The following is a 22,860-nucleotide window of genomic DNA, read 5'->3' on the forward strand; positions in this document are numbered from 1 at the left end:
GCATGTATCGAGCTATTTGAATTCAGTGGCACAGAAATGCGGAATACGGTATTTTATCCGTGAGGTTAGGACCGCACGTAAATTCAAGGAATGCAGCAAATACTTCTTTCTTGGAAATCAGCATCTGTAACTTACTTACATTGACCAATTAAGTGTATTTCATGAAGACTTTGATGTATTATAAATTATGACGTAACAATATACCGTGCTGTTAAATTCTGCACCTGACCCGGCTGTTTCATTTTTAACACTTGACCAGAAACTAGCCTTCCTTGGGTATCGGTCCAGATATGTGTTTATGTATGACTATGTAAAGAAAAAGCTTTGGTAAACACTTTCAAGTGCAAATAAAAATTGCTCGGAAATTGAATGCTTTATCAGAACTAGTGGTCTATAAACCTTTGAAGCCGACTGTACATACCTTTCACTCTCGAAATGTTTGCATCAATATAACGCAAAATGAAAACACGCGTGCAGCTGAGCTATCATTTCGAATTTGGGAGTGTAGTTGTCGTCGGTAAATGCTTTCTCGGAAAGAACAACCGGCTAAATTTCCGCACGAACATGAATGTTTCATGCCAGGTTATTTGAGGAAATACTACCTGTCACATAGAATTGATATGTCAGTTATTCAAGAAATAATTAAGAAACTGGTCATTTAAAGTAAGTAAATAATTAATAATCAGTGATGAAGATATTGCTGGTTGTAAGTACTCACTACTCCTGGTAGTATGCATTTTTCTAGAGCTTTTGTTCTTTTTCTGTTTTGTTATTCATTGTTCATGTTAGCTGGGGCATCCAGTAGATGGCCATCCTTGAGGCACCCGCTGGCTCTTCTATAGTTTGAAACCTTTCGAAGTCTTGCGAGATGCTAATGAGAACAAATGTTGCAGATAACTTATTTACTGTCTTCAAAGTCGTGATAATTTTCTTGCGAGTTATTTGTCTTTAAAATATATTATGGGGCAATATCCGGGAATAGCACGACTCCTTGAATAGTCATGTTAACGAAAAATGGCTGTTACTGCCTTTGAAAGAACAAAATCAGCCGCTCAGCGCATGATTCGAGGGGCAACAAAGCATTTTCCATCTCGTATGGAGTAACAACTGCAACTGCTGCTTTTAATGAGCAATAAACACAAGTATTACGTTTTCTACAATGCACCAACTCGCGTTTGAACACCTGTGAAATGACGAAGATAAACATTTTACCGCTGCTGCTCTAGCACACCCTGTCACCAACAAGCAACGGTGAATTTCTCCAAAAGTAAAAGGTCCACATTATCTACAAATGCGTCTGTGAAGCGCGGTAGGGACAAAGTCCTAAAACGAAGATCTCCTAGAAGCTACCACTACAGGATGTGTCTCAAATTGTATTTTAGTTCGTGTGTTGTGACGAATACACTAGAATTGCAAGCGCTACTTTTTTTAATGTACGTGATAATTCGAACATTTATGGGCATAATACGTTAGGTTGCTTGCTTTCTATTACCATATAATGTGAGAACGTTTTGCAGAAGTGTAACATTACGGCTGGAATATGTTTAATCTCATCTTCAGTAGCCTCTGAATTTCCATGCCTCCAAATATTTAACTGTTCGCAGATCAATGCGGAAAAAACACTGGATGAAGACATCGCCGACAACATTGGACTACAAGTGGCGCTCAAGGTAAAGACTGGTAACCTGGTCTTAACTTAAAGTTCTTTTTCGCAATAAGGTTGAAAAAATGCTCAACAATTTCTGAAAAATTGTTTATCTGAAATTCCGAGCAAACACCCCACCCGAGCATGCGTCCTCTCCAATTTGACGGCTAAGTTCAAATTTCCACTCACAATCGGAAAGCGGCCCCTCCTCATCCTCTGTCTGGCACCCCGGCCATGCACCGCAGCCATGAAACACTAGCCTGCATGAATCCCATCCAGTCCTGCTCAGCAGCCCGAGCTCAAAGCGCCTGCCCCTGAAATTGGTCTTCAAATTAGTATGTTTTTCCGTCACATAATGATCGCACCCTAGACTTAGCGCAAGACACCCATGACGATTTTGAGGGTCCCGCGAGGAAAAGCATGGTCTTCGAGGTCTGTATTCCAACGTCGTGCCTATGACGCCGTGTTCAGTACAAGTCCGAGATCTGTGTTTGCAGCTTAGAGCTTTTGCGTTGGCTTATCGTCGGAGACGCTTCCATGCCATGCTTCCCGTGGTCTGATCGGGTTACGGTTGCATTTCTTATATTAGTGAGCCGTCGTTGTAATGAGCCGTGCCATGAACGAAAGCGGGGAGACTTCGGCGCAAGTCCACATGCACTCCTTTTTCTGACGTGAAAAATTTGCTGACGCGAACTTGAATTTTGGTGCTGTTCCGAGAAAGCACCCCCCTCCACTTTGCCGGCAAGTTCGACTTGATAAAGGGTAAATGGGGTGGGAGGGGGCGGGGGTTCTTGCTCAGGATATAACGGTACACGAAAACAGCCACCGCATGTAGCTTAACTATTCACGGCGTCAGACGCATTCGCATGAAACCGGTTAAACTTAAGTCGACAAGTACGAAATAAATAATATGAGCATGAATAGCCGTGAAACCACGCTCACTTATTCATGGAGACAAGTTACTGAAAATGCTGATGTTTCTTTGAGCCAAAATTTCCGGAAACACTACCGCTCAGTGGTGCTGCGACACAAAGCATTATGAATATTCCATATTCTTATTGAGCTGACTAGCCAACTTTACGATGATACATGCATTCTGGCGATGGTTATCTTGTGGCTCCGCCCACCCGCAGCTGATGAGGCCCATAACTAAAAGAAATTCTTAAAGCGACATTATGCTTACCAGTGGCATATCCAATTAGTCCAAATGCGTAACCAACTGCAGTTCATAATGCCTAACTTCTCCCTCCCCCTCCCTCCTCCACCCTTACCTGACATATTACTTAAAAGATGCCTCTGTCACGCAGCCCGATAACTACCACATCAGGAAGGGCACTAAAAGCCATACAACACAATACATTCATCAATACATTCATCTTGTAAGTGGAAGATTTCCTCTCGGAGGTGCGCAGCTGCCCCTTCGGCTGGCTCCGGCTCACGGTGTAAGATACAAACACCGTGCTCCGGCTCCTACCTCCATTCGCCGCGACGAAAGACGGGTGGGCCAACGCCCTTCCACCGCGTTTTTATGCGCTTTGCTTCATCTCGCGGGTACGTAAACCAACCTCTGGCACGCTCAAGCGGCGCCGTGACGCACATACCGACAAATTAAAAGGAGGTCTTTAAATTGCTCGCCGCTTGCCCAGAAGTGCATCTAAACATGCGTAGCCACATAGCAATATTCGGGTAAGGCGGGGCAAAACGCGACAAAAATTAGAAAATAGTGAATATCTTTTTTTATTTCACTCGTTACCATAAAATGTCAAGACAGGAACTTTCTTTTGGGTACACGGTATGTGCTGCATAAATATGGCCATGCTGTGGCGGTTCAAAATATTTTTTTAAAAAGAAACAAAAAATGCACCACATGTCTCATTTTGCCCCAACCTGCGGGGCAAAACGAGACGCTGTGTCAGGCAACACGAGACAGCGTGAACAAATTTTATCCTTTCGGTTTTTGCAGTAGAAGCACTTAAAATTGACTCCGTGGGCCGCCACGCAGTCTTCATGCGCCCAGTCTTTGCACTCCACGCATTGAATCCACACAGAACCCGGGGCTGTGCTGCTCCGAAACTCCTGAAAAGTATTCAGTGCTTTTTGTAGCGTTAGCTACACTTGCCTAGCCGGAGCCAGTTTCGCGTGGGTCATCATGAGCCGTGCTGCGCATGCGCGAGGATGAGTGCGGAGCCGGCATCTCACGCGCTCTCAGCCACCGCCGCTGCTGGTGGCGGAGAGCGAGAGGAGTGGCGTCGTAGCCGGGCAGACAGACTGGCGCCGGCGCGTGCGACTTGCCGCTGCTGCTCTGCGCACTCGCGAGGGGTGACGTCGTAGCCGTGGCGCGCGCAGCTATTCGCCTTCGCTGTGCAGTCGCCGTCTGACAATGGGCTGGTGCCGCTTGATAGCGCCTCTGACTGGCGTTTGCAAGTGGGTAACACCATGGAGAAGGAGAGCGCAAATGCTGCTCAACGGCGCAGAAGAGCCTAGAAGCTTATGTCATCGGATCCCGAAGTAGTTGCCTGGCAATTAGCGGTTCAGCGTACGAAGAATGAACAGAGGAAGGCTAAACGTGCTGCGGAGACACTGGAGGAAAGGGAGGAACATCTAGCAAAGCAGCGTCGCCGGGATGCTGAGCGACGCGCCCGACCATCTCTGCAGCAGCAACAACAAGACGCCGTCGATGACGTCAAGGCTCGCCGATCGACTGCCTATACTGTGAAACTTAGCGAAAGCGCCAGTGCGACTCGGACCTTCGACACGGACTTCGTAAACACTCCGTTTGGATACGTGTGCGACGCGTGTGAAGGACTATGGCACATGAAAGACTTGACGCCGCTAAGTAGTGCCATGCGTGAAACGTTGAGTTTAGTGGCGGCGCCTGAGTGGGGTGAAACCGTGGCGCGGGTTTGTACAACGTGCAAAAACTTTCTCGTTAAGCAGAACATTCCGCTCTTTAGAGTTACCAATGGGTATCGTTACCCGGCCATGCCGCCAGGTCTACCGGTTCTGAATGATGTCGCCGAATGTGTGTCATTGGAGCGGCAGTAAGCATGACAATCAAGCTAATCCTAGACAATCTGGAAAGCTCAGAATAATCAGCTGAACCTTTGCTAACGCTTCGTATATCCTGGCATAGCCGAGCTAAGCCACTGCAATTTTTTTCATGTCGTTTTCCTCGCAGGAAACTCTAGATGATATTCTCTTGTACGTCCGCACCATCCTTAACAAAAAGATATCATATATAATGAGCGTAAACAAATGGTTCACTTAATAAGACACTCTCTAAGGCAATTCAATGCCTTTTTGTCGCGTTTTGCCCCTCTCACATGCCCGAATTCAAAAAACTTTCCCCTTTGGCCCATGGCACCAATTCAGCTAAAATTTTGGTAGCATGTAGCTAGGAGCATAAAGTAACAACGTAAATAATTACATTGTTGTACTGATGCCGGAGTAGCTTCATGCACGGATCGGAAAATTTGGCCGAGCAGAATTTCGTCCCTTTTTGGCGGGTCACGAACACACTGATATCAGCCGCGCAATTTTTCCCGCGCGAACGCTGTGAGCAATCATCAACTTTTACACATAAAATGTCGAAAACTACCGGCACCTATCGCTGAAATAGAGAAAGAAAAAGCACTTTTTATATTAGCCATAGAGGGCGGCAAAGTAAAAACGTCGCGTTTTGCCCCACGTCTCATTTTGCCCCGCCTTACCCTAATCCTCTATAACAACACACGCATGTTCCCTCACAGGCGACATAACTTTGACACACGCTTTGGATACACAAATAATTGCTATTTAATAATCAATATAAATGATAGTCTTCCCTCTATTAGCAAGAAACTACAGTGAGAAAGTACTCCAACCTATTGTAAAAATAATTTTCAGGCATATAACAACCTACTCAAAGAGTGTGGGAAGGAGGCAGCTAGGCTGGACGGCTTGGATGACCGGTGGGGTGATCAGCTGTTCTTTTTATCATATGGGATGGTAAGTATTTGGTTCCCAATGCCGAGTGATTTTAATCGTAACCCCTCTTTATAGCGACTACATCATAAATTGAAGGCAGCTACTTTGGAGGCATGACTTGTGAAGAGAAGATTGGGACCTTTTGGCTAAATTATTGCGATCCGTCACGTTCATGTTATATAAGGCTCCGCACCTGATTGTGGGTTCTTTTATTATAAATACACAACACTGTATTGATACGCCAATACTACATGTAAAGAAACAGAGTTGTTTTCGTTGTAGCTTTCATTTTTCATTATCATTATAAATGTCCTCGCGTTGTAGCTGCCCTATTGAAAATTCTGGGTTGGTGGATGCCGGAATCATTGGGGGACATAATTGTAGATAGATGGACATAATAGTAGATATGGTGGAAGTAATAGCGTATAAGATTGAAAGAATAGTGGATGTGTTTGAATGAGTGGTGGATAAGGTAGAAAGACTAGTGGATGTGGTGGAAAGAATAGTGGATAAGGTCGAAAGAATAGTGTATAAGGTGGAAAGAATAGTGGATAAGGTGGAAAGAATAGTAAATGTGGTGGAAGAATAGTGGATAAGGTGGAAATAGTGGATGTGGTGGAAAGAAGGGTGGATAATGCGGGAATAGTGGATGTGGTGGAAAGAATAGTGGATAAGATGGCAAGAATAGTGGGTGTGATGGAAACAACAGTGGATAAGGTGGAATGAATAGTGAATGTGGTGGAAACTATAGGACATAAGGTGGAAACAATAGTGAATAGGGTGTGGAGAATAGCGAATGTGGTGAAAACAATAGTGGATAAGGTACAAAGAATAGTGGATGAGGTGGAAGGAATAATGGATGTGGTGGAAACAATAGTGGATAAGGTGAAAAAGATTGTGGATAAAGTGGAACGAATAATGAATGGGGTGTAAAGAATAGTTGATAAGCTGCAAAGAATAGTGGATGTGGTAGAAAGAATAGTGGATAAGGTGGAAAGAATAGCGGATGTGGTGGAAACAATAGTGGATAGGTTGGAAAGAATAGTGGATGTGGTGGAAACAATAGCGTATAAGGTGGAAAGAATAGTGGATGTAGTAGAACGAATAATGGATAAAGTGGAAAGAATAGTGGATGTGGTGGAAAGCATAGCGGATAAGGTGGAAAGAATAGTGGACATGGTGAAAACACTGGTGTATAAGGTGGAAAGAACAGTTTGTGTGGTGGAAACAATAATGAATAATGTGGAAAGAATGGTGGATGTGGTGGAAAGAATTGTGGATAAGGTAGAAGGAATAGTGGATGTGGCAGAAAAAATAGTGGGTGTGGTGGAAACAATAGTGGATGTGGTGGAAACAATAGCGGATATTCTGGAAACTGCGCTCAGAACGGCTGATGATGGTGAAAGAGGAAAATTCACCGACGATTACAATACTGCCCAATGCAAATTCTGAACGCAGCTTCGTCTTTAGGCAACGCCAACTGTGTTTGATGTTTTGGCTATCCGCAGTTGTAGCAATGTAACATTCGTGACATATTGCCGTAGAAACTGCCAGCGACCGAGTGCTGCGCACACCACTCTGTGCACTGGAGGCGTCGCGAGCTAAGCGAAACGCCGACAGCCCCGTTAAGGCAAGCGAAGCCAGCCGCAGTACACGTGCCAGTCCTGCATGCGTACGATCTCCGACCGAGGGGCCAGCGCGCGTGGCGGATCAAGAAAGCGAGGTTAGAGGCGGGTGGTTTGTGATATCGACAGACTCCGTGTTCTCTCTCTTTCGTCCTCGTTCCCTCTATCGGTTACGCCGACGCCAGCCAACAACGGCGACGGCTCTCAACGACGGAACGGGAGGTGTGCTATACACCAGAGCACGCCTGTCTCGCACCCAGGCTGCTGGCGAGCCGAGCGGATACTCTCGCACCCAGACGCCGGGCTGACCGGGCTGCCGAGGCGCGCGTGGGCTGCACCAAGTAAACAGGGCAAGCTGCAGTTCTTAGGCTTTAAAGTGCAAAAAAGTACCCGTTCACGCTGCTTCAGCGTATAAGAGCTCGTCTGGGCACTACTGCGTCGTCTTTGGGTGCCAAAACAAGCAGCGCAACAAGAGGATAATAGCGTTGTCTGCGACGATTACGACATGCCACGGAAAGAGTGCTGGCGCGGTGTTTTCAGCTTCGCCGCGAGTGGATAATTGTGATTCAAGCAAAAAAAAACTAGGAGCCGAGTGAAAATGCGCGAGTAAGTACGCTAACTGCGTGTATTCTGCAGTGTGATGCCCACCTATTTCATTTTGCGAACCTTATTTGCGTGACACGCAGCTGGGTTGAAGGCAGGCGCGAGCTTTGCGTGGGGGTGCACTTCATACCTTTGAGCGTTTCCTTTGACGAAAATCTAGTGCAAGGTAGTGCTTTCAAGCACAAGCAATCAGCATGCTTTGCCACTTTCAACGTAGTATTAAGCTTTAGTGCTTTTGATGGCATCCACGCCTAGCTTCGAGATTTCGTCTTCGAAAGGTAATAAATGGCACGGTGCTCCTCAACAGCTGGCCAGAATTTCGTGTTTTCATTTCAGTGTTTGATGTCCCCAAATTTATTTGGACACGAAGCATCCAGCTGCACATAATACATATATTGGCACGTAAGTAAACAGTACTCGCGCCAGTGTCCTTTACGTCGCAGGCGTAGCTAACCGGCTTAACAAAGAGTAGCACAGTTTCGCTTGTAAAGCACGTCGTTACAAGAATAAAATCGCACAGGTAGCTTCAAAAAGGGATCGCTGAACGATACTGCAGGTTATACTCTCTGATAGCACGCTTTTGTGAGCAAGACGCATTATTGTAAGAGCGCTCGTGAAACAAAAATTACGTTCCGCGAAACTACCCGTAAAGCGTACTCTAATTATTACGCGATGCATGCTGAAATGATGAGCTTTCACAAAACTTTGTGCACAACTTGTAATATGGGGCAACAAAACATCGTTTCACTCTTTCGCGAGCTGCACTGCAATTGCGATTCACGCGTACTACAGCGAGAACGTTTTTTTACAAATGTAACAGCGTACGTATCTGACGAGGTTGCTTCCGCAGCCCACTCAGCACGTACTGTATGCATTGTGGACTTGCATGAGCAAGATGTTCTTGATGTTCCATTAAAATCAGCGAAGATATCCAGGCTAGAAAAGACTCGAAACACGCTCTCCGACGGGCTGAGTTTCGGGAGTTTCACGTTTGCTCTGTGTATCGTCTGCTGGCGTGGCAGCCCGCGCATGTTGTTTCGTCGCGTGTGCAATAGATGGCGCGACGCGCGATGCAAATATGGCGATGCGCATGGAATTCGCTGTGTTCTGGTCTATAAAACAGCGAAACGGCCGCCAGCGCCCCATGAGCGCGGCACGTAAGTCATGCTGTACATGACATGCGTGTGATGATTTTCATGTTAACTCGTGTTATTTATGTTTGCCACACAGTCACGTCACAAGATACCAATTTTGGTATATATCAAGCTAGCGAAACGGCCGCCAGCGCCCCATGAGCGCGGCACGTAAGTCATGCTGTACATGACATGCGTGTCATGATTTTCATGTTAACTCGTGTTATTTATGTTCGCCACACAGTCACGTCGCAAGATACCAATTTTGGTATATATCAAGCTAGCGAAACGGCCACCAGCGCCCCATGAGCGTGGCACGTAAGTCATACTGTACATGACATGCGTGTCATGATTTTCATGTTAACTCGGTTATTTATGTTCGCCACACAGTCACGTCGCAATATACCAATTTTGGTGTATATCAAGCTAGCGAAACGGCCACCAGCGCCTCATGAGCGTGGCACGTAAGTCATGCTGTACATGACATGCGTGCCATGACTTTCATGTTAACTCGTGTTATTTATGTTCGTCACACAGTCACGTCGCAAGATACCAATTTTGGTGTATATCAAGCTAGCGAAACGGCTGCCAGCGCACCATGAGCGTGGCACGTAAGTCATGCTGTACATGACATGCGTGTCATGATTTTCATGTTAACTCGTGTTTTTATGTTCGTCACACAGTCACGTCGCGCAATACCAATTCTGGGGTAGATCAAGCTAGCGAAACGGCCGCCAGCGCCCCATGAGCGTGGAACGTAAGTCATGCTGTACATGACATGCGTGTCATGATTTTCATGTTAACTCGTGTTATTTATGTTCGTTACACAGTCACGTCGCAAGATACCGATTTTGGTGTATATAAAGCTAGCGAAACGGCCGCCAGCGCACCATGAGCGTGGCATGTAAATCATGCTGTACATGACATGCGTGTCATGATTTTCATGTTATGACTTGTCATTTATGTTCGTCATACAGTCATGTTACGTCATACCAATTTTGGTGTAGATTCGATTAACCAAGCGACCAGGAGAGCACAAAGTCGTAGGCGGCTAGATAGATAGATAGATAGATAGATAGATAGATAGATAGATAGATAGATAGATAGATAGATAGATAGATAGATAGATAGATAGATAGATAGATACGCTCAAAGTCGCAGAAGTTCGCTAAGAAATGCTTCGCATTTAAAAATTGTGCGTGATAAAGGTGGTGGCGCGCTTCTTTTGGTGTTCGAAATTGCCAGTGATGGTTATTGTGGAAAATGCTGTCTGATGGTGGCGATGCCAAACATATTTTGCTGGATGGCTTAGTAACCAAGATGGATGATGGTTGCGTGATGGAAGCAGGGGCGTCGGCAGAAATTTTTTTCGGGGGATGTGGGGGCGGCGGCTTCTTGATCTGAAGTGGGGGCCGGGAAAGCAGATGTGGTCGAGTGTCACTTTGTGCCCTGTATGACACGGCAAAAAAATTTAGGCGGGGTGGCGGTGTGGGGGAGGGCCGAAGCCGGTGTGCCACCCCCTGGCTACGACACTGGATGGAAGCATGGAGCTAAAACTAAGTGGGCAGCACGATGACTGCATCAGCACATCTAGTTGGGCGCATGTGGCAGCATGTAAAATCATTGTCATTTTTCATGTTTCCCAGTCGAACGTGAAGAATATACATCCAAAACCAAATAAGCAAACAGCGGTAATTACGTTTTTGCACGGTTTCTTTTCCTTTTTTGTTTATGTGGTGTCAATAACGGCCTCAGTTTCGGTGGAGCAAAACATACTGACCGAGTCCGTCTACATGCCATCGCGCTTCTGGTTTTACAATACAGAATTCTGATGGGTACGAATGACATGCAGCATTGGCATCGGTTAACCTAAACGAAGCATTTTTGATTGCGAAGCTGGTAAAGCTCCAGGTGAAACGCATGACCAAAACAAACTATCATCATCATAAATGGGTATGTGCCACAGAAATTCAATAAACCGGACCCCACTACTCATCCCTGGTCCACTAAAAATGAAGAAGGTAACAGTTAGCCCAAGAAATGGCTATCATCAGGGGTATGTGCCACAGAAATGGGGCAAATGCCACTACGTACCAATTATTCACTCAAAATGAAGAAGGCAACAGTTAGCCCAAGAAATGTCCGCTAAGCGACGGCGGCGAGCTGAAGACCCCGAGTACGTACAACGACCGAATAATAGGGAATGGGAAAGGTAACAGCGGCGGCGAGAAGACCCCAAAGCGATTGAAGGCCTACATCAAGGACGACGTGCCCGTAGATCTATGAGAGGTGCGAACGCTCGGTTCAGTGCGAGTTTCTGTCTCTGGAGTTTGGACATCCGTGTCATGTTTGTGCCTGTTTGTGGTTGAACTTTAACCTCGCTAGGCTGAGAATCAACCTAGAAACAAACTAGTATCCCCTAGCTAAAGCCTAGCAAGAACCTAGAAGCAGCCTAGAAACAACATAGCATCACCTAGCTAAGGCCGAGCAACAAGCTCGAAGCAACCTAGAAATAACCTAGAAGCAACATGATTAAACTTCAACTTCATCCAGCTTCAGTGTTTCAAGCCTTGCGCGACTTAGGGCAAGCTTCGCGATTTTTCAGTGCGCTGTATCCGCACAAGAAGCGATGATAACCAGTAAGACGCGCTTTCCGCAAACGCCTCCAGTCACCAAGAGCCGCCGTTCGCATTCGCCGGAACTTCTGTGACTCATATGTGAGAACTCTGGCTTGTCAATTGGTACGCCATATTGAACCAATATGATGGCATACGTTTTTCGTGCTATTCATTCTTTTTTGGCCAAGCGGTTATGCATCGACAGAGCTACAAATTAGTGCAGTAGCGCGGTGGTTGTTTACCGTCCGTTGCGCGAGAAACATCGTAATACTCAATCAACTACGCGCATGTTTATCGAAAAAACGTACGTACATGTCAACCTTTGGAAAGAGCGAGAAACGGCTATTAAACTGCGAAGACCGATAAGAGAATGTTAGAGTGGCTGCTCTAGTGTTTTGTTTGCCCATAGACAATAGACTTTAAAAAAAAATGCTAGCGGCAGCAAGCAACGAAGGCTTTCAAGCAACACACTGTTCTTAGTGCAGGAAAAATGGTCTATTTTTTCGAGAGGCTTGTTTAGATGTTAGACACAATGAAGTGAATTGAACGAATAGGCCAGGGAAAGCATAGATGGAGTAAATTGTCGTTTTTAATTGTAGTAATACCACTGACGCAAGGGGTGATTTTTCGTCCTCTTCAATTCGTTTCAATTCCCGTTTCAATTAGTACACCACAGTTAAATACAACAAATAACGTCACGTGCTTTTCCTGTTTTACCTGTCCGGTAGATTCCTTACGCTGTTCTCAGGGCCCCGCCACGGTGGTTTCGTGGTTATGTAGCTCGCCTGCTGACCCGGAGGTCACAGGATTGAATCCCGGCCGCGGCGGCTGCATTCTCGATGGAGGCGAAAATGTTTGAGGCCCGTGTGCTTATATTTAGGTGCATGATAAAGAGCCCCAGGTGGCCGAAATTTCCGGAGCCCTTCACTACGGTTTCCCTCATAATCATATAGTGGTCTTGGGACGTTAAACCCCGGACATTATTATTAATTACAATACTGTTCTCAGTGTATCTCGCAGATTTTTTGTCACTCGTTTAACCAACTATACCGAGGCACTCTCTTGCACAAGCTTTCACAAGTGAGCACTTCTCTGACTTCAATGAACGTTACTTAAACTTAAGCAAACACTGCGGATATTTTAAAAAATGTTGAACTTATCCATTTAGAGAAAGTTGATTAAAACGTTGTTCTTAATTCTTCAGGTCTGGTGTGAAGTAGCAAGCGCTGACAGTATCAAGAGAAAAATCATGTTGATGCCTCACAGTCCTAACCAACACAGGTACGCTATATATCTTCCGCAAGCAGGAATGATTCGTGGATTAGGTTATTAGTCTGAAGTAGCAGAACTAAGGTAATGTCACCAGCAATATTTGTTCATAACCACACTTTAGACACACAAACACACATTTTTCTAGGTTTGGCAGAACGCGAAAGTATACATGATCATCCTTTGTGAAATAGAGACGTAGTACGCACGTGGCCTGTGCTCTGGGAGAACAGCGATGTGACGATGTCATGTAATCACGTAATCATCAACGTCACGTTATATGACGCCATGGTAGCGTCATTCTCACGTCATAGTGGTGACATGATGACGTCAGAGTGATGTCAGGAAGTGTCGGGATCTGTGACGTCATGATGGCGTCATCTGGTGGCGTCACCACGTGATCATTTTTTGCATCACTCGCGTTGACGCCGACGCTGCGGGAGACGGAACGCTGCTGACGGTCACTTTTCGCATTTACTGAAGCATCTAAGGCATTCACCTTAATAAAAAAACTGAACACACAGCTAAGTATCATACAACGTGCTGTATAAAGAAAATCGGTGGAACATGAGCACATCCAGGATGTGGGCCAGATATCAAACAGCTGCCAAGGATATCCTTACCATGCTGTTCCTGGCCAAAGTTTCAAACATGAGAAACGGGCATAGGGAAAGGATATTGGAGCGCCAAGTTGGCGTACCTCAGTCTCTTCCCCGTCTCCTTTTATCATGTGCCAAACTTTAAGCCAGGGACAACACCTTAAGCAAGCTTAGGCACCAACTATCCGACGAATAACTTCTTGAGATATTCTTGTTGAGAGGACACGGAAAAATTGAATAGGAAAAAACTCGTGTAAAAGAAAAACTCACCGCTGGTATATTGCAGTCATTGTTTACAGGACTAAAGCGTATATTAGGAAGACTGACATTGTGGTTGTAAATTGCAGGCCTACGATGATTCCATTCGATGCAAGACCGGGATTATGAGAATATCGCCGGAACATTGCCTTCGCCGTGCAGTGAGCACAAGATAGGCCGGCTACGATGTTATATTTCTCGTTTTTAATATCGCCGACTAGCACATGGGAAGTCAATTTAGATATGCTTTTGATGACTACCCTGAAGATAATATTGTTGATATGATGTTTTATGTTGCGAGGGCCTGAAAACCTAACACCCGTTTTTTTACACATGAAGATGCCGCAAGCTGCGGGCCTGAGTGTTTTGTTAAGTAAGGATCACTATGTTTAAAACACTCTAAACATGGGACGTTATCAGATACACATACGAAGAGTGGCACAGACGGTGTACGATGTCCAAAAAAAGTAGTGGAGTTCTAATGCGTGTCAGAAATGTGCATGATACATTATGCAATCTTCACCTATTTTGCAGGGTTAATATACCACTGGCAAACTCGGACGCCTTTGCGAAAGCTTTCGGCTGCTCAACTAAAAACAATGATCACAAAGGAAGCAGCACAAATAAATGTGTATTTTTCTGACAATGATTGACAATGCTTGGACAAATAAATGAAAAAAATGAACAGCTATATTTTTTCTAAAATTATTTGAATCGCTATATATTTGCTCATTGTCTACAGTGCATCTGCATCATTTATCGCATTACTATATGTGTACGTTCATCAGTATGAAATCATTTGCAGCCTTTACGCAACGAAATCGAAGCAGGGGTGGTTGCACTACGAAAATGTTGCCTGACGGATATGGGAGTTCAAGAGTTTATAACGGTGTCTAGCTTCTCATTCAACTTGTTGTGAATAGCGCCCTGTAGCCCTGAACTGCCAGGTTGACCCTGACAGTTTACGATTCAATGTGCAGAGATTGAATTGCGGTAATATTGGCAAATGTTTTTCAAGATTAGTGCATTTAGTCCTGAAACATGTTAGACATCAGCCGCCAATATGTTCGCCCAGTTCGATAGAATACAAGAACCTTACTAACTCGAAGCTTCTTATCAGATCACATGCAAGACGACATTGCATACGCGGCACGTAGCGTTCGACGTCTATCACAGGTACCTATACCATGAGGTGGGTCCAGTTGCGCACAACGTCGATGCGCCTGGTCGAGAGCAAGGCGAACGACCCCTAGTAATTGTCGACTATTTCGGAGTACCTGAATCACAAACATGGCGAGTTTCTTGTTCGCCATCGCCAGGCCGGTAGCTCTCGCTGAAGCACCGGCAACATACACTCCCCCCCTCCCCTCTCCACGGCGGGGTGTTGTGGTTGTTGGAAAAGCGGCCATCCAGTGCCAGAAGCTGCCAGTCTGCGCACAGAATACACTTATACGAACGTTTTGCTTCTACAAAAAAAGTCACAGTTTCGCCGCAACGGCGAAGATATGAATGCGATAGCAACAAATTAGAATGCTACCCGAAGGACGGCGAACAGCTCGATACTTGCAACGCGCCGCTTGCGCACAAAGAACTGACGAAAAGAGCACACACAGGACGACTGCGAACTAACAACGGTCATAGCTCGACACTTGCAGCGCGCTGCTCAAACACAAGGAAGAACACTCGAAATGAACGCACATGTACACACAGGACGAGCACGAACTACAACTGTTACGGTTGTTACTCGTTCGTGATTGAGTAGCGCGCTACAACCTAACCCTGTTAGACTTCCGTCAGGAGCTTGCTCCTAATGCTCGGGGCTTGTCAATCGCCGTAGTAGCCGCTAGTTCGTATTGCTGCCCCTAGCTTGGCTAGCAAACTAAAATTACTTTAATTATAAGCACGTGGATTTCATATTCAGTCCTGCTTGCTCGTATTAATATGACTAAGTCCTTACCTTATTAAGCGTTCCAAAGGTTTCCAGCCGTCGATAATCTCAGAGGAAAGCGGATGGATGCCCTTTTGAGGGACGCAGAGAAATATTTTCATATGAGAATAACAACAAAGGTATGCTACGAGAACCTCATTGAAGATGCATTCTTGCCTGCTGTTGTCAGCGGGTGACAACGCTCGATAAACAACGCTGCGCCGTCAGCTTTTCCTATTGCGAAACATGTTTTGTCTCGAGCTTAAGCAGCAAAACGTTTCAAAGCCAGAAACCCAGACAGTACCAGAGAAATTGCATGCAACGTCAGCCTATTTCATATAGGTGAAGGCATGCCCGAGAGCGTACGCTCCCTAGTAAGGGACGGAAATAATGAAAGCCCCGTGTTCCTTCTGTCTATCGTGCGTCGTTGCCGTGGCGTAGTTCCTTTCACCGGGCATAATTTATCAGTTTTATTATTTTCGTTTAACTTGCTTCTTTGTTGTACGAGATCGTATATGATGTTCGAAAATCCATTTTGCAGTCTCATCACGACTTTTTCTCTTTCCTTCAGTTTTGGTTTAGTTGTAGTTTCCTAGAAAAGGTTTGACGTAAGTTCGTGTGTCCTTCGGTAGTGAGCATACCCTGTCGGGCATGCCTTCGCCATCCGAAATTGGCTGACGTTGCATGCAATTTCACTGGCATTGTCTTGGTTTCTGGCTTTGAAACATTTCGCTGGTTAAGCTCGGGACAAAACACCTTTCGCAAAAGGAAAAGCTGTCGAGGTAGCGTTGTCTATCAAACGTCGTCACCCGCTGGCCACAGCAGGCAAGAATGCCTCTTCATTAAAGTGCTCGTAGCATACCTATGCTGTGATTCTCTCATCAAAATATTTCTCTACGTCCATCGAAGGGCATGGACCTACATTCCTCGGGTATTGTTGGCTGAAGACCTTTGGAACGCTTAAAGGCCAACTCCGGCGATTTTTTGGCCATGTCAAAGTAATGGTGCTTTTATCTTCCTGAGACGCTCCTGTTACGGTCCCGATAGCAGAAATACTCGGCAAATTGGAGAATAATTTTAAATAAGCAAAATAGCGCGACACCGAAACCCAACCGAGTGTACTGTCCACGTATGACGTAGACGTTGTTACGAACGAACCGGAAGTTGTGCAAGACATGCCGGTCACGCCGCCGCGGAGTATGAAAACTGTGACAGCCGGGACGACCAGCGAAGCGCCGGCCAAACCAACGCTGTCTGTCGCCTTGTGCACAGCAGACGCTCGCTGTAGCGGCCTAAGCCAGGGGAGTGAAACTTCCTATACCATCCATGGAACGCGATATTCGTTCGCAGTGCTGGACGAACGCCTGGTGTTTGGGGGCGGTACTAAAACATAGCGGCGCATTGCAGACACGCACTGGGGGACGCCATCTTGATGAGGACTGAGGATCCGAGTGGCGGGGGGGGGGGGGTGCGATTTAGCGCCAAATTCAATTAGGATGCACCAGCAAGCCAAGTTTAGCAAGTGGAAGGTATTCAGATGGCGAGCGCGCGACCTTCTTCCTGTTGCGCAACCCGCCACATGAAAAAACGGTAATCATTGCGTTCTGATTGATGAAGGTTTGCCCATTCACCTGTTTTTGCACCACTTATTCTAAGAAATACTTTGTTTTTGTTTACGTGTACATATAAATTAGACAAGAATAAAGAGCAGAGTTTGTTGGAATCTTTTATTGCCTAAACGTACCATTAATACAGTAAATTCAAGCATACAGTATAATTCAAGCCGCAGAGCAGACAATCAAAATGTAACAAATAGATCATGCATGTGTATGCTCAATTAAATTACACAGCTACTGCTCCAACCGCATCCTAATGTGCAGTGCAAGCGTAGAAAAACAAAACGAGCATCATGCAGATCGTACCTTTCGTCCGCCCGGATCCGAAAGAATTTTATGCCGGTGTGGCCTGAAGAATTTCGACAGCACTCAGCACAGCACGATTTGCGATAACGGCGCGAATCCATTGATGCGTCTGTTTCGATGAACCTCGCATAGATTTCGCCAGTTTCGCTTAAACAAACTTTACGGTTGTAAAAGCGGCCTTTGGGACACCGCAGGCCGTAGCATACATATGCGCCCGACAAGAAACGCCCCTTTTTCGCCATGAGAAATAGGACGGCGCAGTTCCCGTTTTCCACTGCGGGTGGCGTTCGTATTTTCGCAACCTCGAACTGCAACCTTTAGATTCACTTGCGTATTAAAAACTCGGGAGTGAACAAGTAACCTATTAATAAATATAAAATGAAACAACAACGTTGATTTATGCTCGCAGGTAGTACAGCCCCCAAACACTAGGATCGCTGCGGTCACGGGACAGAAAAACCGCGAAGTTTCACCCCCCTGCCTAAGCGCCGAAGTTAGCGGTGCCCTCGGCTGCGTCACTTCCGCCGCCTTGCCAATACTGACGTCACAGACGCAATGTTGCCAATAATTGTGGGAAGCCAGGAGGGCGTTTGCAGACAGTGTTTAAAATTCATTTGCAAACAATCTGCGCATGTCTCAAGCCTGTAATTTTGCATAAATGACGGAAACGTGCAAAGGAACGTACCCAGCGAATTTCACTGAGATCCATCGACCTCGAAAAATCGCCGGAGCTGGCCTTTAATAAGAAAAGAACGCAGTCAAATTTATACAAGGAAACAACAGTGAATATCATATCCACGTGCTTATAATTAAAGCATTTTCGATGGAGGCGAAAATGTTTGAGGCCCGTGTACTTAGATTTAGGTGCACGTTAAAGAACCTCAGGTGGTCGAAATTTCCGGAGCCTTCCACTACGGCGTCTCTCATAATCATATGGTAGTTTTGGGACGTTAAAACCCAGATATTATTATTATAATTAAAATCATTTTAGTTAGATGAAGGCGAAAATATACAGACCATTATATCTTGACCTTACGATTGACCTTAGTTATGATTTCTGCAACTGCACTTGGTGAAAATCTTGTTTGCCGTGAGCCACACTGCGTAACCTTTCTTTCAGACACGGCGCGTTAGGCTCCTTCGTATATAATGAAAGTTGCTGCCACAGCGTTTACAATACGCGATTATTGCGTTACTTAGAAAAAAAATTTGCGCAGCTTCCACCGAGCCGCGCAATGCTGGGGCACAGCAGAGGTAATCGGCACTCGGCTGGTCCTGGCTGGACTAGGGGCACGTGCATTCACACGCCGATGGAAGAAGTGTTCACGTTATCGCAATGTAAATCGCGAGTATTGCTTAGGCATCGATCGGGTTCGATTGGGAATCGCTTCGCAATCACAGCACCAAGTAGCTTCAATATATAAAATCCCATTTTTCTGTCTCTTTTTATTTCTTTCTTTATCTCTGTCTCGCTCTTCGTATCTTTTCTTTTCAATTTGTTCCCTTTATTTCTCTCTCTATATTTCTCGTTTCTTTATTTCTATCTATTTCTATCATTCTCTATTTCTTTGTTTCTCTTTCTTCCTACCTCCTTTTCTCTTTCTGTCTTCATTTCTGTTTTTTTTTTCTGTGTTTTCGTGCTTGTTCATTTCTATTTCTTTCTCTGTCTGTCTATTTGTTGCTCAGTCTGCCTATCCTTTTCTCTTTCTTCCCTTTCATTCTTTCTATTTCGCTCTTTCTCTTTAATTTTATGTATTTCTTGCACTCTCGTTTTCTACGTATCTCTCTGTACTCGTTGTCTAACCCATCCGAATTATTGCATCCCACGGCGGACAATTCGGCGCCGCAGCAAAGCGCGTGCCGGGTGCACGTATTCGGGGAGCGAAGCAAAACATGAACATGACGAAGAGAGCGCGTACCAAAATGATGATGGTTGTTTCTTGCCTACGTCACGGAACGGACCAATGGTGGGTATAACAGGTACGCTGTAAAAATGAATCTGGTCTTTAGTTTTGGTTTCAGTGTGCGAATTGCTTTCAGCCGCCCTTTCTTGCGGCTGTCCTATCTACGCGTCACAGTATTTCCGGGCAATGCATCGCAATCTACCGCGTTGCTGCACATGAATAAAATAGAAAGCTATTCATTCTTAAAAACAAGGTTAATCTTGGCACAGCGAATTGCGTTGTCACTGCCAGAAATAGTGTCCCAATTGTAGCTCTACTAACCAGCCGGATACGCTGTCGCAATACCTGATAGAAAATTCACAGGCTCGCGGCAGAATAACTCGAACTGATGATGAGATGATAGGAAAATGATAGGTGTAACCTTAAGAGACAGGAAGAGAGCAGAGTGGGTCAGGGAACAAACGGGGGTTAAGGATATCATAGTTGAAATTAAGAGGAAGAAATGGATATGGGCCGGCCACGTAGCACGTCGGCAGGATAACCGGTGGTCATTAAGGGTAACTGACTGGATTCCAAGAGAGGGCAAACGCGTGAGGGGAAGACAGAAAATTAGGTGGGTAGATGAGATTAAGAAGTTTGCAGGTATAACGTGGCAACAGAAAGCACAGGACCGGGTGGATTGGCGGAACATGGGAGAGGCCTTTGCCCTGCAGTGGGCGTAGACAGGCTGATGATGATGATGATGATGATGAGATGATACGCTTACGTACCCGTCGAAAACGCATTGGAAGATGAGATAGTGGTAGGTTCTGCTCTGGAACTCCCATTGAACCAGTGTGTCAACATTTTTTCACTTCCTGCCTACAACACGGATATTTCACGACAATACGTCTGCACGCTATTTCTGGCACGGTATTTAAGGAATATGCTACGAAGAGAAACTTTATTAATTACGAAAGAAGGTTCGTTATGGCATGAGCCGTAGGAATATTTGTACACACATTTTAAGGAGATAGTGTTAAAGAGCTCATTTCGCAGAAATTCCGGCTTCGGCGTCGTTGGTTGTGGGCGAAAAATCATCATCTGGTTCGTGACCAAAAAATCGAGAAAGATGATAAAAAATATAATAAAAACTTCGGCTCGAGTAAGAATCGAACCCACGCCGTGTGCGTGGCAAGCAGATGTTCTACCACAGAAGCATGCTATTTCTTGAAACTGCTTCTAAAAAAACACACACACACACTATATCAATATCATATAGTGGAAGGAGTCTCCTTAACGCATGTAATATTGCGTGACAGCGCTCGTACTGTGTCCTTCTTTCTCATGTGTATATGTCGTTCTTGCGCTGGTGTTTCAAGTTTACCAATTAACACGGTGTATTTATTTGCGGACGCTATCGACCCCATTGTGCAAGCTATAAACTCTTACTTATGTTGCAGCGTCAAAACACTTACTGTGAGCAGTTCATTGCAACACATTTTAAACTAGTGAGAAGCAATTATTGGCGATTCTGGCTACATAGATTTGCAACAGTAAAGAAAATAGGGGGGGGGGGCTATATCTAGGACTTCGTCAGTACTTAGATAAATTGAACCCATTGTCTTTCAATTATGACAACAAGTTGCGATGCTATATAAAGCCGAATGTGTTGTTCTAACCAACAGCTATGTGGTTGTTCACATAAGATAAGTAACAGTGTCGTATGAACGACATATGTACAGAAACGTCGGACGTACACGCGGCACCGAATACTATCTCGGTGCAATTAGGTGAAGTCGGCGCAAGTGACGTTCAGTATTGGTACAATACAGAATTATCAGACAAATAGCAACGCATCTCGTGTAAGCTGATATGTTGCAATGCTAGAGTTAAATTGTCCTACTGCTGTTTTAATGTAATATGCTAGTTATAATAAAGCTTCCCGTATGAACAAAATAGACTGCTGCGTGAGCAAGCCGTTCGCTCTACTCAGCCATCGTGAGAGTCCGCCGCGGGGGTAGAGCGGTTACGGTGCTCGGCTGCTGACCCGAAGGTCGCGGGTTCGATCCCGGCCGCGGCGGTTTGCATTTCGATGGAGGCGAAATGGTAGAGGCCCGTGTACTTAGATTTAGGTGCACCTTAAAGAACACCATATGGTCGAAATTTCCGGAGCCGTCCACTACGGCGTCTCTCATAATCATATCTTGATTTTGGGACGTAAAACCCCAGATATTAGTATTATTATCAGCCATCATGAGGGCGCTTTTTTGAAGAGCATTGAAAATATCGCAGTATTCCAACGGTGAACCACACCGTGTGATATATCACGCCTACCTGAAACGCCTGAAGGTTGACCGGTATTGGCCTCGAGGCCCACCACTGGAAACGCCGGCGCCACCATCGGCGTGACGTGCTTGGCAGGATCACGTGGTCTCAGCGGCCGCGTCGGCTGCTTGTGGCGCACTGCCGCGTGCTTTGAAGCGAGTTTCAAGTCCCACATGCGCTGCGGTCTGCTCAAATTCGGAAGTTTTCTCTCATTTTCTGCTCAATTGAAACCATTGTAATAGAGTAGCTGCCTCCGAAGGCGACGAACATGGGGCTCTACCGCTCGGTGCCGCAGTGCCGCGCTTACGCAAAGGAGCCCAGTGTCAGCCTGCACTGGTAACCGCGGGACAAGAAACAGCGTGAAGCATGGGTTGTAAAGCTAAGAACCGGCGAGTAGCCATCCGCTACGAGTCTTGTGTGCAACAAGCACTTCCGCGACGAAGACTTTTGTTAATGCGTCGGGCCTGCAATGTTCGGTGAGTAGCAGACAGCGCGCACTGAGACGATGGCTCGCGCGGGCTTCCCGCCGGAAAATGATGCTTATCTGCCACAGGATGGTAAAAGCGCTACCTTTTACCACGTGCGATGCCATCTCAGAACCCTCCAATGCGACCTCTTGATCGTCGGCCCCGTGCTCAGCGTCCACAAAATCGGCTGCAGATGCGCAAGTCATTGTTTAGATACGTTGAAATAAAAAACACACAGGGTCCCTTATGCATTCGTTAAAGATGACTGGAAGGCGAAAGCCATCTTCTTGTCAGTCGATGTACTTCAAAAGTGTTCTGCACCTAACGCGGTTTTGCACGGCCTCCGTGACCGATCACGGAGGCAATGCAAAGCGACCATGACGTGTGAATACGTCATCATGTGACGTCATAATGACGCTGCATATTTTGGCGATCTGTGGCGTCATGATGACGTCATATGATGACACCATCACGTGACGATTATTTTTTGCATCACTCGTGTTTGACGCCGCCGACGCGGGACGCCGACGGGCAACCTTCCCATTTGATGAGGCATGCATTGCTTCGTATGCTACATAAATTTTGCATTGCCTCCGTGATCGGCCCACTGATGATGG

The 22,860-nt window shown here is 45.8% G+C and overlaps 1 protein-coding gene across 1 annotated transcript in view; it reads left to right on the forward strand.

The window, feature by feature from the left end:
* LOC119405131 (neprilysin-1-like) overlaps nt 1–14,396 on the forward strand; it is a 90,089-nt gene extending 75,693 nt beyond the window's left edge. Inside the window, exons 16-19 of the mRNA XM_049419217.1 lie at nt 1,605–1,670; nt 5,531–5,632; nt 12,795–12,871; nt 14,251–14,396. Of these exons, the coding sequence (XP_049275174.1) occupies nt 1,605–1,670; nt 5,531–5,632; nt 12,795–12,871; nt 14,251–14,359 (354 nt within the window). The 3' untranslated portion in view covers nt 14,360–14,396. The remainder of the gene's footprint in view (nt 1–1,604; nt 1,671–5,530; nt 5,633–12,794; nt 12,872–14,250) is intronic.
* The last annotated feature ends 8,464 nt before the right edge of the window (nt 14,397–22,860 follow it).

The sequence above is a fragment of the Rhipicephalus sanguineus genome, chromosome 9 (assembly GCF_013339695.2).
Source record: "Rhipicephalus sanguineus isolate Rsan-2018 chromosome 9, BIME_Rsan_1.4, whole genome shotgun sequence".
NCBI classification, from domain to species: Eukaryota; Metazoa; Arthropoda; class Arachnida; order Ixodida; family Ixodidae; genus Rhipicephalus; species Rhipicephalus sanguineus.